Consider the following 17,066-nt stretch of genomic DNA (forward strand, 5'->3'; position numbering starts at 1 on the left):
AAGCAACCATCAGTTCTCCACACCAACAAATGAACATTCACTCACATCCTTCTTCCTCCTCTCAGAGGCAGTGTCAAAACCCATCCTTTTCTAGCTACCCTGCTACCAGAGAGAAAGAAAATTATTTTCAGAAGCTCCTTCCCTAGCATCATACCATCATCCAGCAGTAATGATACGAGAAAATGAGTCCAGTTACATAGAAAGATGGGTTAAGCAGTTCCTTAATGCTGAAAACACTAAAATAATAAAATGGCAGCCCTGAGTCCTGATCTAAACCTGAATGAAAATCTTATAAATTCAAAGTTATGGCTGAGAAACAACTAAAGTCAGTAAACTGTGCTGTGCGTGACTAATGATGTCTTGTAAGAAACTAGTGATGGTTTTTAATAAAGAAATTGGTGGGAAAATACAATATAATATAGAAAACACAGAGGATATAGAAAATATAAGCATTAAAGAGTTAGTTCACCCAAAGTTGGAAATTCTGACATCAATCACTCACCCTTTACTTATCACAAATCTGTTTGAGCTCTTTTTTTCCTCTGTTGACCACAAAATAACATATTTTTTAATTTTTTTTCAAAAATGTTAAGCATTAACATCAATAGTATTTGCTTTTTCCCACTATGGAAGTCAAGGGTGACTGGTTTCTCCAAAATATCTTCTTAAGACTCTTCGACAGAAAAAAATTATACTCAAAGGTTTTGAACAACTTTAGGGTTAGCAAATAGTAAGAAAATTGTAATTCTTGGATGAACTACACCTTTTTATATATTCTGAAATAACTAAACACTAAGCTTCACATTCCTAAAACATTTAGCTTGAAGACTTCAAAATTAATTACACACATTCTAATTATTGTCAGCCCTATTTTCTAACAGTGAACAAACCTATTAAACCGGCCAGACCTTCCGGTGCAATAAGAAAGTACATTATGATTCTCACTGCACCTCAAATGCATGCTTGTCCATTCATTTCTTCAATTTCATGCCGTTTTTTCGCTCTTTTGTCCATTTCCAAGTACCATCAAGCAACTGAGCTCATCTGCCAGAATAAAACTAGCTGTAAAATAACAAACACTGACCTCTGGTTTCTTAGCAAGTGTTTAAATCTTGAGTGTGAAGAGCACATCCACTGCGCTTCACCCTCTTTTCCCAGCAAATAAGATTTAAAAACATTGAGAACTAAAGTACTGAATAAAAGAAACGACACGTTCAATGCTGTCTGTACAGAAATTCAAAGTGCAGCTGCGTTCATTGTGTCTATTGTCAGCTGAAGTGTTTGTCATGATGTTTGAGAGTTGCGCATAGTTTGAAAAACAAGATTGTCAAATTCCCAGAAACCAATCTAATGCTCATTTAAAAGGACAATACAATGAGAATCTTGTCATCTTTCACTCACCCTCAATGCAGTCCAAAGCCATAAGCTATTTCTTCTTTGAAGAAGCATTATCATAGAAGCATTTTAATCTACTATCCTGCTCACTCTTTTCAATATGCTAGCAATTAAGACTTCAGATGCTTTACACACCAATTATTTTGAAACCAAAGGTTTCTGTGAAAATAAAAGACAAAAATCGGAGTGTGTTGCTTTGGTTTCTTTGTTAACAATGAAAAAGGTTAGAGTGGAAAATAAGTTGTTTGGATTAATAAAATATTCCACATACTAACAAAAACCCCATGGCATCATTGCAGAACGCTTTTTCCAGGTTTTAGGACGGTGGAAATATTCCAGGTGCATTATGACAGAGTGAAACACTGGTGCAGTTCTTATCCCATCCCATGATGAAAGACAGGTTAAACCCACAGCAGGCTGTTTCCCCCCTGAGGACTGACAGATGTGAGGACGAGGGGAGAAACATCCAGATGGAAGAAAGGGTAGAAGGAGGTTGCTAAAATATTCTGGATATCTTAAAGTCAATCCAACAATTAGAGTAAAACAAATAAATAAATCAAACAATAACACTTAAGACAAATTTAACAAAATGTCTTTTTTTTCTTACTATTTCTTTTGTCCCAACACAAATGAGAGAAAATATTTTAGTTTAAATCAATAGTAGGGAAGCTTTAACGCAAATATGTGGCTCTCCAGCTGTCTGCCAAAATAAAATTTGGTTGGATGGTTTATAAAATTATAACCATCACCAGAAATCCAAAAGTGTCCTATTGAAATACAATTAAAATTCACGTTTTAGTGTTTTTTTTTCCATTTTAACAGTAAAAAGAATAAGAACTTAGTTAACAATAAAAGGATGTTTCGAACATGTGGTGCTGTGGATAAACTTGAATTGCGACACCAATAAAAGGGCAAACAACTTGCTTTTCTATGTTAACCACGAGCATGTAACGTCAAACAATATTCAGGAGTGGTGATTGCGAACAGAAAAAAAAAATCTATATATTGTCATTTCTTCATTCATGGACTTATTTGTTTATTTTGGAGTTGTGCATGGACACACGTAAAGGTTTTTTTTTTTTTAAACCTGTATTGTTTATAGTACTATATATGGCTCTTTAAAAAAAATGCATTTGCAAAAAAAAAAAAATATATCAGAAATGGCTCTTTGCTGAAAAAGGATCCCGACCTCTGGTTTAAATATAAATAATATATAATTATTAAATATAAATATTAATAATTAGGGATGTCCAGATCCGATCACTTAATAGGAAATCTGGCCCCATCTTGCAGTTTCAGACTTGATGTAAATATTCTCCTTATTTTTTAACACATCTATAGTTATGCAGTGACACAGAGTTTGACCTCTTTCTTGACTTCACGTAGAAAAAGCAACGCATGCACAATGACATCACTTTGTTGCAGAGACGCTATTGGTTAAATGCCGGCAAAGTAGAACTCAGTAACAGCTTGACAGGTAAAGAGCGAGTATATCTGCAGTCTGGAAATATTCTAAAGTTGATGACAACAATGCCATAGCAAACTGTGAGATACATAAGCTTGGGATTGCCTGCTGGGAATTTTAAGTTGAGGTGTTATTTGTTTTTATATTAGATTTTAAATATTTTTTGTTGCAAGTCCAAAAGGGACGAATTTTATGTTATTTATTACTTGATTGTTCAAGCTATCTCACAGAAGCGCTCTGTTTTTGTAAACAGAGTTGTTGAGTGTTAAAATAAGGTGAATTAAATAAAAAATAAGGAACATCCTGGACCTGTTTCTTTGCTCTGCTTTTTTTTTTTTTTAATGTATTATAGAATTATCGGATCAGGTTTTGGTACCGGTAGATACTCAAAATCAAATGACTCGGACTCGAGGGCAAGAAATAATAATTGAATGAATGACAATAATAATAATAATAATAATAATAATGAATAAAGGAACTAACGAAGGAACAAAGAAACGAAGAAACAAATGAGCGAAGGATCAAACAAAGGAATGAAGGAACGGACAAAGGAACGAACAAACGAATGAACAATTCTCTTTTGTTCCTGGTAAATTTAAAGCTTGCAAGCACCAACTTCAAAATTTAGGTACACATCTTTATACGTAATATTGTGGATAAAACTGACCTGCACTGGATTATAAATGAAAAATAAATATAAAAAAAAATAATAATTAAATACATTCAAACTGACAACATTAATTCAATGTTTAAACTGAGTTAACACATCAATTCCAGAAAAAGTCATAGGAACAATCTGGGAATGCAAGCAAACATCAATAACTACACTATAAATGTCACAGAACACATTGCAATAAACATTACCATTTCGAAGTCTAAAAATCTGATTGTATTTTCTTGTAAAACAAACATTTGATTTTAACTCCTGCTCCACAGATCTGACCTACAAAATGTTACATCCTCAATTCTCATATTGTCCAATTTCAGAAGAATATATTTATAAGGATTAGACGTCTTAAATTATTTAACATCAAAGGTTTAGGGAGGTCAAGTAACTAAGCCAGTCTCATTGAGGACAAGAGCCCTGAAATATACATAGATACAGTAAAATCTTTAATTCGACAAGAAAAAGACATGATGTCCTGCTGTTAAAACCCCAAAACACCATCTGAACGCAAAGTTAGAGATCTCATTAACCTGAAAACGAGTTATTTCCAGTGTTCTGACTTAATAAAGCGGCGTAATAAAGCTGAAACAGCACATCGGCGAAGCAATGATGCAGAAAGCTCTGTTGTAAAAGTCATAAACTAACATTAGAGAAATGCATTACGCCGTAATCTCATCAAAAAGCCCTTCCTCACAGAGCTAATAAATACCCTGATCTGCACTGGGCTCACGGTTCATTAGGGCACTGAACAACAGACGCCATGATGTTTTCAGCAATCAGACAAAACCCCAAACGCTCGACATTCCTCAAAGCCACTAGGCAAAATGTTCTAGATGTCGATAAAAATGTAATTTTGTCAACGATACACGAGTGTGTTGGATAGAATTCTATTAGAACTACAAACACAAGTAAAAATGGACTACAAACATGGAGAATGAGCAAGACTGTTGGTTAAAGGTTGCATGAACTGGATGTGTTTGTTTATTTTAATTTATTAATTTATGTTGTGAGACATTTCCAAGAGAAACGAAATATTAAATGAGAAAACAGTGGGCGTGGCTTGTGTTTTCTACTGCAAGCTGATTGGATGTAGTAAAGCAGGCGTTTTATTTAGAAAGATTAGGAAAAGGGTTTCAGGAGAGTTATTATAACCTAACAGACATTTCCTCCTCACCATTTATGTTTGTTGTTATAGCGCTGTCAAAATTGACAGTTGGAGGGGTGGGGTTAAGTATGTTGGCCACGCCCAATACCTCAGACAGACAACAATCATGAAATGAGTTCAGACTTTAATTTTAGATCACAAGGGCTACCAACTTAGTTTTCTTTTATGACGTGCACAGATAAATTGTTCATCACAAAACTAGCAATACGAGATGACAAAATCAAGTCATTATTGTTTGCAGATGTATATTATAAGTGATTGATGTTATTATGTCCCGGGGTATTTGAAAAAATATATATACAAGTGAGTATATTTACCATGTTATTTTAAATGCAGGCACATTTAGGTTGTATTTCATATACGTCATAATTCTACTAGATTACGGATATGTATATTAGCATAGCCAATAGATTGTGTCCTTTTATCTTTTCTCTCAGTCTGTTATTGTTCCGGGCTGGTACGCTTGCCTGTTTATGACCTAGCAACTGGTAATTAGACGAGGAAGAACGCCAAAGTTTTGATAGATTAGGCTGCTTGGTTTGTGGATGAACATCGTGTATATGTACGCAATAAAAATTCAAAAGTGGAGTTTTATACACGGTACTTGCCCTGAAACCCTTCCAGAGGGGAGTTTATTGAAGTAACTTGATAAAAACTGGGCAGGGTTAGTTTTGCTTTCATGTGCACTTTAAATGGAGGGGCTTAGGTAAAGATGTTTGAATGATAGAATGATTTAATTAACATTTTCCAATATTATATTTCAACTCCAACAACAATGCAAACTTTTATAAAGATATGTTTAATCAATAACGTTTGAACTCTTGAGATTTCAATGCATGAAAAACTACCTGGTAAAAAATGTTTGTTTAATAGATGTCTATTAGACATCTAAACTTAGCTTGGCTAAAACAAGGCTAAATGTGGGCAGTGGAAAAACTAATAGACATCTAAGAATAGGCCAAAACTAGACTAGTCATCAAATTAGATTAAACAGACTTTATATGTGTAGTCATTCATTTCTGTTTATTTAATGATTCTGTTTATTAGATTTTCCACTGACAGCCCTTGTTTTAGCCCAGATGACTATGTTTACATTTATTAAACGCCTATTAGACATCTATTAATAAAAAATAATAATAATAATAATAATAAAAAAAGAGATGCTAGCTGGCTAACATGCTGCTGCATCTCCAATGTGCTTAAAATATTAAAGAAATGTGTATGACATGTGAAGATGAATAATAGGGCACATAATGGTCCGTTAATAAGCATTATGTCCCAAAGGTTGCATATACTCTTGCTACCTTTTGTCATAAAGTACATACATTTAAGACGTATTCTAAAATGCTGGGTCAAACATGGACAAACCCAAACAGTGTTAAAGAGAGCCATTTTAAGATTAATTGATAAAAATGAACCCAATATTGGATTTGTCCATATTTAACTTAACTTTGGGCTAAGTTCTTACAACCCAGCATCTTAAGAGTGCAGTACATTTCTAAACCCTGTAAGTTGTTTACTCAAACTGTTTGTGGCAAACTATTTTAATTGAAGTACTGCAAACTAATATAGACTGAGTCATATACACTTATATTTTGATATCATCAAGTATTTAGAGAATTAATAACTTGCAAGTTCAGTTACCAAATCTGCATGAGTTCAGTTAATTGAACGAATCAAGTCCAAAAGACTACACCGCTACTAAAAATATTTGAGAAACGTTAAAGTTGACTAAATTCAAATGAATAAAGCTAGTCAACCTGACACAGAGCATTTTTGCACAACAAATTTAAAGAATGGTCGTAAGACTTAGATATGCAATGTGATTTGAAAACAAGAAAAAAATACAATTTATTTTCATTACAGATTATTTTTTCATCCTTTCAAATTACCTGAAAGGCCATTAAATACAATCCAAATTCACAATTTTTATTTGCACAATTTGATGAGTAATAGAAAGTGTCCTACTGATGGAGTGCAGTTGAAGCAGTCACTGGTGAACTGTTGAACTGGCGTACTGCTGAACTCGCACTGCTTTACTGTTCTGAAATCAACTGTGCTTTAAACATGAGGTCTGCATTATTAAGTGTATCGTTTTGTCTCCAAAAAAGCATTGGGGGCGAAACATGCTCAGAACGCATCAATATTACATTTCCTAATTTTTTTTACACTTCATAGACTTCCTTCTTTGCAAAAGCACAAACTTCATTTGTAATGTGGGTCACAGTTTAAGATAAGGTCTCATTTACGAAAATTATTGCATCAGCAAATAGATTACCAATGAGCCGTCCTTTTTTTCCCCAAAGTAAAAACAAAATTTTCTTTTAGTTGTGTTAGTTTGCTATGCATTTATGTTAACAAATACAACATAATGTAATAGTAAATGCTAAAATAAACACTGATAAAAATGTAAAATAAAAACTACAATACTATACAGTTTATTCCAAGAACCTGTTTAAATCATGCGAAACACATCATTCATCAGGATTTGAAATTTTCATTTTGTACCCGATTAAAAATGCTCATAACCACATTTCATATTTGTTTCACATGTACTTTCACTTGTTTTTCTGTAAGGTTCATTAGCTCATATTAATGAATGTAATTAACTAATGTCAACAAATGAAACCTTTGCAATAAAATACCAAATTGTCATTCAAAAATTATGTTACAAATGTTATCGTTACTTTTTTAGTGTTAAAAATAATCGATACTTTTATTCGGCAAAGATGAAATAAAGTAAATTAATAGTATAAATGCGTCTACTTTTGATTTATCCTTTCTAGCAGACTAAAGAATCCAGAAAAAAATACACAAGCAAATGTTTCTTAACCATCAAATGAGCATATTAAAATGATTTTGGATGGATCACGCGAGTAATGATACGCAAAATTCAACTTTGACAAGAATAAATCACATTTAAAGTGAATTTTAGGTAAAATAAATGAAGCCTAGAAGACTTTTCATAATATATGTAGGCATGCAGATAATTTTTACAGTCATTATTAACACAATTACAGTTCATTAAGATGGTCTTTCATTGATTAAATAAACCTTTTCAATAATAATAAAAAAATAACAATTTCTTTTTTTAACCAATAGCATAGCTGCTGCACTTTTGTACCACAAGACAGCCAGAGTAATGCTCAAAATGTCGTAAAGGCCCTGTTTACACCAGCTTTTTTGTTTTTGTTTTTGTAAATCTGATCACAAGTGCATACCATAAATGTTTTTAAATGTCCACAATTGAATATTTCCATTAGTTATTGACAATGCATTTCATTGGACAGTGCTGAATGCAATCTGTATCATCTTTTTGTTGTTTTTCATCAAAAATGTCCATACTGTATATATAGTTAAGGCCAAAATTATTCATACCCCAGGCAAATTCTGACTTTTATAAAAAGAGCTTATATTATTTTAAACCAGAAATTACATGCTTTTCCCAAAAGATTACAGGACGATGTGCAAGAGGCATCATTGTGGAAAAAAAACTAAAAAGAATTCTCCAAGGTATGAATAATTTACAGATTGACTGTTTACACTTGCCCATCAAAAAAGCAAGGAAGATATCAAAAGTGGCCCCCCAAAAAAGAAAGTCACTTCATTTGTTTGTATTTCAATAAACTAAAATGGCCTAACACAAAATATAAACAGAACTAAAACTAAACCAGACTGCATTCCAAATGGTCCAAAAAAACAAAACAAAAAAAAACTCACAACACCCCTTAAAACCAGTCAGACAACCCGTTTCACTTTGCTCATTTTTTTTTATTTATCAGCTTTAAATACAATGACAGGGTCTACCTCAGGAGGAAACAAATTCAAACACTGTTTCTGTATGGCGGGCAAGAGCGGGAGAAGAAGAAACGCTGAGCGTAGAGTAAACCTCACAGGAAGCCCAGAGACGCCTGGAAAAGGTGCTTCTTTTGTCACATGAAAAGAGAAAACACACGTCCTACACAAATGCCCAGAAATGTCACTGAACACTCAGATCACATCAGAGAGAGAGAGAGACGGAAATACGCTCAAGTAAGTTCACTTGGTTAGTTTTGATCTAACTTCAAAATATCCATATATATATACGTATTGAAATATAGAATCTCATGATTAAGGAGGCGTTTTCTCGATAAGCTCATGGTTGCTCTGTGCATCATTCCCCTCATTTCTTTAAAAGTCTTGCCCCAAAACATAGACATCTGACTGAGCTGATCAGGTTCGCTAAGACGGGGTTTGACAGCTGGTGATTGGCTAAAAAAATTTACATGACGAAAAAAAGAAAAAACGTGATTGGCTATCATGTCAAAACGTAAAATTAAGGTAAATACGTTGGTCCTATTAGAAGCAGCGACAGGTAGATTTATCTGTAGCGTACTTGCTTTAAAAAAAATTAGAAACTGAAAGTCCTTGGGCAGAAGAGAGGATATGCACAGAGTATATATAAAAAAAAAAAACAACGGAGAGAGGCAAATGTTCAACATAGGAAAAACAAAACAAATAAAAGCATACTGATGTTTTGTTGAGTTTGTTTTTTCATGATTTTTTGTGTTTTGTGTTCTCTGCAAATGCATCTGGTCTTCCACAAGGTCTTTGGAGCAACAACTTAGCGTCGATAACCGAACTCGTCCGCATCATCGTCACGGAAATCTCCATAACGCCAAATGTTGAGCTGCAAATAAAAGAACAAGTTATTCATTAAAACACGTTTTTTGGGGGGAAAGGGGGGGTGGGGGCTGGGGCTAGATCGCAGGTGAAAGTAAAGCTCTAACACTATAATGAGAGATGTGATGCAAAGGTCATTAAGTTTGTATTTCAACTTGAAGATAAGTTATTATTTGTTGTTCCTAAAACGTAGACAGGCGACGAGATTTGTCAGGTAGCGTAGTAGAGCAGTGACAAATATACTCAAAAAATAAAAAACAAAAAAAATGCTGGATCGATTTAGAAATTGTCAAAATGCATTGCTATTTTTTCTTGAATAAATACAAAGATTCATTTTTAACAGTAGAATATGCTTTAAAAACACCTATACTCTGCTTGCATCTATTTCCTTACAAATTCCACCTAAAATAGTTAATGTAGGAAAAGTTTAGGTTAATTACAAGTTTTCTTAGTGTTCTGTATTTACATTAATCTCATGGCATTATTGCCAACTTGCATGTCTTTCATGAGCATTTCACAGTACGGTTAAAAACTAGAGTAGTGTACCATCTGCGGTTAAAAACTTATGCTCAGAACTGATTCAAGAGTAGAGCGATGCATTTAAAAATCTCAGGATTAATGCAGAATTGATTTCTTTAGCAATTGTTTTGCGACAGCTTTTAATTGTTGCATTTAATTTATTTATTTTTCTTTAAAACGTATATACAATGTATATAAAACGTATATACAACATTAATTTAACATCAGTATTTAAGCAACTGTAATTGCAGTGTAAATTAATTTTGATTAACCTTTAAATGTACTTTGTGGAACAGCCCTGTAGTTTTCCTATCCCTGAAAACACATTTTTGGCGTTTACACAGACACAATAAAGGTGTCGTTTTCAAAAATGTACACTTTGAAGTCCACTTAAAATGCATTTCCATCACAAATGAACAGCCAAACTGCATTACATTTTATTAATCGCTAAATATAAACACAAGTTAGATTTCTTTACTGTGACATCAGTGAAGTCAAAATAATAATTCAGTCTATGCATAATTCAAACACTATGAAAATAATTAATATGGATATTAGTTTGAATGAACATGCAATGAAATCATTGAGACCTACAACAAAGACAAGCCGTCAAAGCTACAGATCTTTTCTGAACAAATTTCCTCTTGACACAAAGGGTAAATAAATTGCATCGAAAGTCAAAACAAACATTTGAACCCCCCTCCAAATCCTAAATAACCTCAATGAAACATTAATAAGCAGCAAAATGGGTCTTTGAGTCATTTGACAGCCCCGATTCACCATCATTAAACCCTGATAAGCATTTCTGCCATGTATCTGTGCGAGTGAGGCACAGATGGCCGGCGTGTAGACAGGATCATTAAAACATGAGCTGGTCTGTAACATCATCACACCTCAGTAATAACGAGGCGAGCGCTCGTTTACGCTCCTCTTTAACTCCAGTCCTTTCACATCCAGTCACGCATGAAAGCTTTAACTTCGACAAATTCCATCGCAGCCTGTTCATTTTACGTCGGCTTCGCCAAATAAAGCAGTCAAACGTTTCATTTGCACGACGGTCAATCGTTTCGGCTTCATGGATTCTTAGTGAAGATGGGAAATCATTTTGCACATCGCACAAAGGATTTTATCGTTCTTCTCCGTTTTTTGTTATCTCTGCGAGTGTGTGTGTGTGTGTGTGTGTGTGTCGGCTGTTAACCGAGAGAATCACAGCTAATTAATGTCTATGATAATTAGCGCCGCCGTTAGCAGGGACATCATCATCTAGCTCTCGCTTCTGCTTCAGTCTTGTTATACAGCGATTGGCCTGTCATGTGAACAATGTTGAAGCCAGAAGATTGTGTTGGATGTGCATTACACCTCGCACTAAGCTGATGTTACAGGTAAAGTCAGCGTGTGAGCCAAAGCCGATTCTGAAAATAAAAGTCCTCCGTTTCTGTGCCAACAAGGGCATTAAAGCCATAAAGACGAGCAGCAGGGAAGGAGAGATGCAAGTAAAAGATAATGTACAGTCAGCAGGTTTTCAAACAAACAAACAAGCTATAAAGAATTACTCATACGTTAGACTGTTTTTTCATAGCTCCATTGTTTTGAAGTATTATTTCTCTAATATTTTAACCCTATTTCATTTATTTAAAGTAGATTTGTATACATTTAATGCAGAATATTTAATGCTAATTATGATACCTCATCATTGACCCAAATAAACATTATTTTTTATTTATATTTAAGGACTAAAATAAGCATCTGACCCTTCTGATAACAAATATTATGATGCAAGTACTAACATGTAAAGTCAAGGTGCAAACTATGGGAGAGCTTGACTTTTAGAAAATAAACAGTATCTCTTCTAAACATATAAAATAACTTGTATATCCTTAAAATTATATAATTTAGAAAAAAATAAATAAATTGAATCTTCTGTAAACAAATATGTTAATGCAAATAGTAATTTTATTGCAATAAAAAATATGCTGTCTCAAGTCATATCCGCTGCAGCATCCAATCATCCTCAATGTAATGCAAACGTGCGACGTGTAGTTACATGTTTCGAGAGGTGCGGGGGTATGTGAATGCTCGAAGGCTGCACCAGACCACACCCGTGTGTTTGCCGCTGGTCACGTGACTCAACACGCGGTAGGTTATTGAAAAAATTGACCTAGAGAAATTAGATCGATTATAGGTTCTGAATGCCGATTTTGATAACTTTGATTAATCGCCCTGCCCTAGTTTACGAGCGGTTTCAGTATAGCATATTGTAATCATAGATTATTACGTGTAAAAGTATAAAAATATCATTCATGGATGACGCAATTTACACCTCACTTAAAAAAAGAAGATAACTACAAGATATTCTTCTCATGAGCATCAAAATGTGAGCGCGCTGCAGAGCAAAGTCCACTCATGCCAAAGACTGAATGCCAAATGCTTTCATATGGACTTTGAGACACTGCTTATACGTTTTCTGAATCAAGTGATGTGATGTTATGTTGCGTTTCGTTTTGTTAAATTTGCTTCATACAGATGGCCAAAACAATATACTTTTTTTGTTGGACAATTAAGCTGAAAGAAGGTAAACTTGACAAAATGGAACCCCTTTCAATGGTGTTTCTTTCATTTTCGAACTCGCGATTATGCTTTACCAGAATGAAAGGTGAGATCCTATGACATTCTATAGCCCTATGTAAACTAAACAAAAGCATATGCTGTCCTTAATGCCATCATCTTGAGCTTACTCTTCAATGCGGAAGTTGGCTTGTTTTTGAGATTGTTTTAGAACTTCCGATTCAGCTGCCTATGGGAGAAATGACTAGGAATAATAAACCACAGAAAACGATCAACCTACTTGCTCTACAAACAAGTGTTTGCATGACTATACAGACAAAGAAGGATATTATAATAACAAAATGTCAGTTTGCAACATCAAGCAGCAAAACAAGCTGTTTTTAACATCTAAAAAAAAAATGGAAGTGAATGAGACCAGAAGTCTCGAGCCAAAAAGATTCAAATGAGCGAATAGAAAAATGATGGCCTACATGATAAGGTTATTTATTTATTTTTGTTATGAAGTGAAACATTCCTGTTTGTTGATTTTATATAAATGAATGTATTCCTCTCACAGAAGCACTGCAGGTAAAATTAGACAACAGATTTCTGTTGTGTAGACTGCTGTTGTTTGTGACAATAGAACCATCAGAAGATATTTTCAAGAGTCAAAGAAAGTTATTAGTGCTTTTTAGTGAGAAATTAATCCAAAATACTTTGTAATATTGGTTACAATTATATAAATATTTGCTTTATGTTTATAGATTTTTTTTGTTTGTATTATGCGGTTTAAGGACTGGGACCCCGTTTCTTATATAGCCTACAATGTGGCAAGAGACTCAAGACGAAAGCAACAGACATATATATGAATCAAGAACTTAAAACTGCAGATCTTACCCTGGCGCTCTTGGCAGATTCCTGGGCATTCAGATATTCAGTCACCTGTCACAAGAAAAACAAAAACAAAAAATTAATTAAACCAGAGAAAAACCTAGTGTTGTGTTAAACTCTTTGAGGGAAAAGAGAAACATCAATAAGCAAGAGAAACCTAGCGTTATTATTTTTTTTTTTACTTAGTCTTTTAAAGGGATAGTTCACCGTAAATAATCACTAACTCTTTACACACACACACACACACACACACACACACACACACACACACACACACACACACACACACACACACACACACACACACACACACACACACACACACACGTAATTCTAAACATTTATAACTATTTTGTTTTTCTTGTTGAATACAGAATATGACTTCTTAAAACATGAGAACACAGAATAACTGAAGATTCCAATAGCTACTACTTTCCAGACATTCTTCAAAACCTCTACTCAAACTTACAGTAGAAACTCGTCCAAGTTTATACCAAGTGGAGGATGAGTAAATGATTCATTTTCGTTATTGGGTGAACTGTCTCTATAACAAACTCAAACAACATCCCTCAGCATCTTCAACGTTAAATAAATGACACCCGCAGGACATTATGGAGGACAGAGATTGCTTTAAAAAATGACGGCGTTTACAGAGATTGATGTGCTGCTGAATCTACATCAGTCAAACGCAGTAAGTGCGCCTTGTTTAAATGATGCTTTAACAGGCCTTCATCATGATGAGCTGCTTTCTGATCATCAGATTCAGAGTATGCATTCAATAGTAAGGAAAAGTGTGGGTCTTGTATGACACAAATAAATATAGTAAGTATTGCCATCATGTAAATGTAGTAAATGGTTAAACATGTATTTTTCTTCCATGAACTTCTGTTACATAAAACTGCTGTTTTATTTTATTTTTTTAGCTTAATCTCAAAACTGTCCAATGGTGTGACTGTCTTAAGCATAGTTCAAATATATAAATTATTAAATTGTCAATAAATACGTCAGGGCTAGTTTTAGAAGTCGTCACCTTGAAATTATAAGGTTCTATCTGCGTTCTGAATGATTTTGAGATATTGAGCTTTAAAGTTTGTGCATTCCATATAGCAAACAATGTGTGTATAACAATTCTCTTTGATAAATTAAACTGATAGAGATGCTAAATGTACTGTAAATGTAAATTGTCAAAGTGGCAAATGAGAGTTAAAAAAAAACAGTAAATGCAGACAGAATCTTCAAATTCTGTAGACATTTTCCACTTAGAATTATAAGTTCCTATCTGGCAGATTATTCATTACAGCCTTACTTTTCAAGAAATAAAATCAAAATTATATATATATATATAATATATATATAATTGGTGTTGTAACAATATGTTGATGCTTGAAAGTTACATTTTTGCTTTCTATATTATTTATTTTGTGTTTTAGGATGAATATCGGTTCTTGTTTAAATTAAGCATGCAATGCTGTGCTAACTATTTTGACCAGTGCAGATGTTATTTTTCTAATTAATATGTTAATATTTATTACATTTTATGCATTATATAAATTATGAACTCAAGTGCCCAACAATGTAGATAAATCACTCACTCTATTTGTATTAGTAGTCAAAAACCTCAATATTTTGCTAAGTGTAAATATTAGAGTTTACAATACTTGAACTTGGTACCAATTGAAGAGTACATTTCCTGCTAACATTTAATCACTGTTGAGCTGATTCTTAAGCAGCGTTGATTTGCCATTGTGTTCACAGATACAGGGACACTTAGGCGTTTCAAAGTTACGTCCGTCAGCTGGTTTGTCTATATGCTGACATACTGTGGTTACAGAAAACAGCGGTGAGTTTGGTGAACTGATGACCTTCACACCCAATCACTGTCATTTCTGTTCAGCAAATTAACACAATGGCAAATCGGCAGTGTTTAAAAACGTGTTCAACAGCACTAAAATGTTGACGGGAAATAGACATTTTAAAAATTCAGTATCGATTGGTACCAAATTCCAGTACGATCTTGATACGATCTTGCTTTTGTTAGAATCAATACCGGCTTTGCTCTCTCTCTCTCTCTCAGCAGCAGTTTCCTCACAATATCGAAAATGGTATGGAATACGATATTTTTCGTAGTATCGGATATATCACAAAATATGTATAGTTGTTTTTCTTAATATTAGAGATTCATAACTACAGTATGTCACACCACAGGACATATTTAAGAAGATCCAATTAATAAAAAATGTAAAAACAAAAAAACAGTGAAAGAATGGATTTAGTTAGCGACTCCTTACATTTTCTCCAACACCAAACTCCAAACTACATAAGTATATCTATTTTTTCTTTAAAAACAGCGTTTTACATTATTTTTACTGCGTATGCATCTACTACCAGGGTGTTGACAGTCACCAGACAGGCCGAAACAATGCTAAACATATTGAGTGTTTCTGCCATGGAGTCAGAGAGCAGGACAGTCTTTGTTTCTGAATCGGCAGCGTAATTATAAAGCTTGAGTGGCTTGTTTTCCAGGTACTGATGATACACAGCAGATGCACAAGATGGCAGATGTTAAAAAGCGTGGTGTGTGCTCTTTGGGTTTGTTTAGAGGAGGTTAATTGGCTGGCTGAAGAGCAGTGATTCTTTTGTGCTACATCTGGACTGTGCAGCTGCAGAGAAAAGTGTGGCTAGCACAGCCAACTCCATCCATCAAGAGTCCGAAGCCATACGACACGCAACACAGCACCTCACACACACACATCAGCAGTTTCACACACAGCAGAGGCGCAAAATGCTGCTCCAAAGATGCCAACATTATAGACATGCTGACGTGATCATATTTGACAAATTACCAACACGTAAAGATAAGTGATGTACAGATATTAAAATGCAAATGTCTTTTTTTATATCTAATAATTTACTAATGAACTATCTATCTATCTATCTATCTATCTATCTATCTATCTATCTATCTATCTATCTATCTATCTATCTATCTATCTATCTATCTATCTATCTATCTATCTATCTATCTATCTATCTATCTATCTATCTATCACAAATAATATCACAATAATATCACAAATAAAAAGTATAAGAATGATAAGAACAAGAAAATTGAGTCATTTAATATTTGCCAAAACTATTTAAAGTTCCTTCCAAAAGAAAGGGTCTGTACATTGTCCTTTTATTAAACAAAAAATATAGGCTCATTTTATTTATCTTACTTGCATGGTATTGTCATTTCTGCTATATGTATATCGTGTGCAGTCAATTTCAGCTCTGATGTGCAGACTAGTATGCAAAAACATCTTTTATTGCACTAAATCCCCCAAAAATCTGTCTTTAGAGAGCAAATATTGCTGCAAATTGTGAAGAAAAGATGGCAATAAATCTGTCATTTGAGGTAGCAAGAACCAACAAAGCTCTTCCAAAAATCAATAAAAAGTCTTGAATTAATTATAGTACCAAACACCCTTTCAACATTATATTCAGTATTCTGATTGATCTGCTTCACCCAAAATAAAAGTCTTTACAGAAACATTCTCGATAAAACAACTAAAAGAAATTTCATAAGAGATTAGGGTATTAGAAAGAGATTTCACAAGTGTTTTTTCTATTACCTTTTTGCTATGATTTGTTTAATTAAATAAAAAGACAATTTTTTATTAAAGATTTTCTTATTGGTGTTTGATTAACGATGATAAACAGCAGCAAGTACTGCGAGATTTCTTTCCAATTATAAGATTTCTTTCCAAATTTGTTTT

At 33.7% G+C, this 17,066-nt stretch overlaps 1 protein-coding gene across 2 annotated transcripts in view; it reads right to left on the reverse strand.

The window, feature by feature from the left end:
* Positions 1 to 8,440: 8,440 nt before the first annotated feature.
* The window catches only part of snd1 (staphylococcal nuclease and tudor domain containing 1), a 297,588-nt gene continuing 288,962 nt past the window's right edge, over positions 8,441 to 17,066 (reverse strand). The window contains exons 23-24 of one of the 2 annotated variants that reach the window (NM_182865.3): positions 13,315 to 13,359; positions 8,441 to 9,361 (exon numbers count right to left, since the gene is read on the reverse strand). In NM_182865.3, coding sequence (NP_878285.3) covers positions 9,296 to 9,361; positions 13,315 to 13,359 — 111 coding nt within the window. In that variant the 3' untranslated portion in view covers positions 8,441 to 9,295. The remainder of the gene's footprint in view (positions 9,362 to 13,314; positions 13,360 to 17,066) is intronic. The other variant, XM_087246093.1, reaches the window with a different exon arrangement.

Source organism: Danio rerio, chromosome 4 (assembly GCF_052040795.2).
Source record: "Danio rerio strain M-AB ecotype USA chromosome 4, GRCz13ab, whole genome shotgun sequence".
Lineage (NCBI taxonomy): Eukaryota > Metazoa > Chordata > Actinopteri > Cypriniformes > Danionidae > Danio > Danio rerio.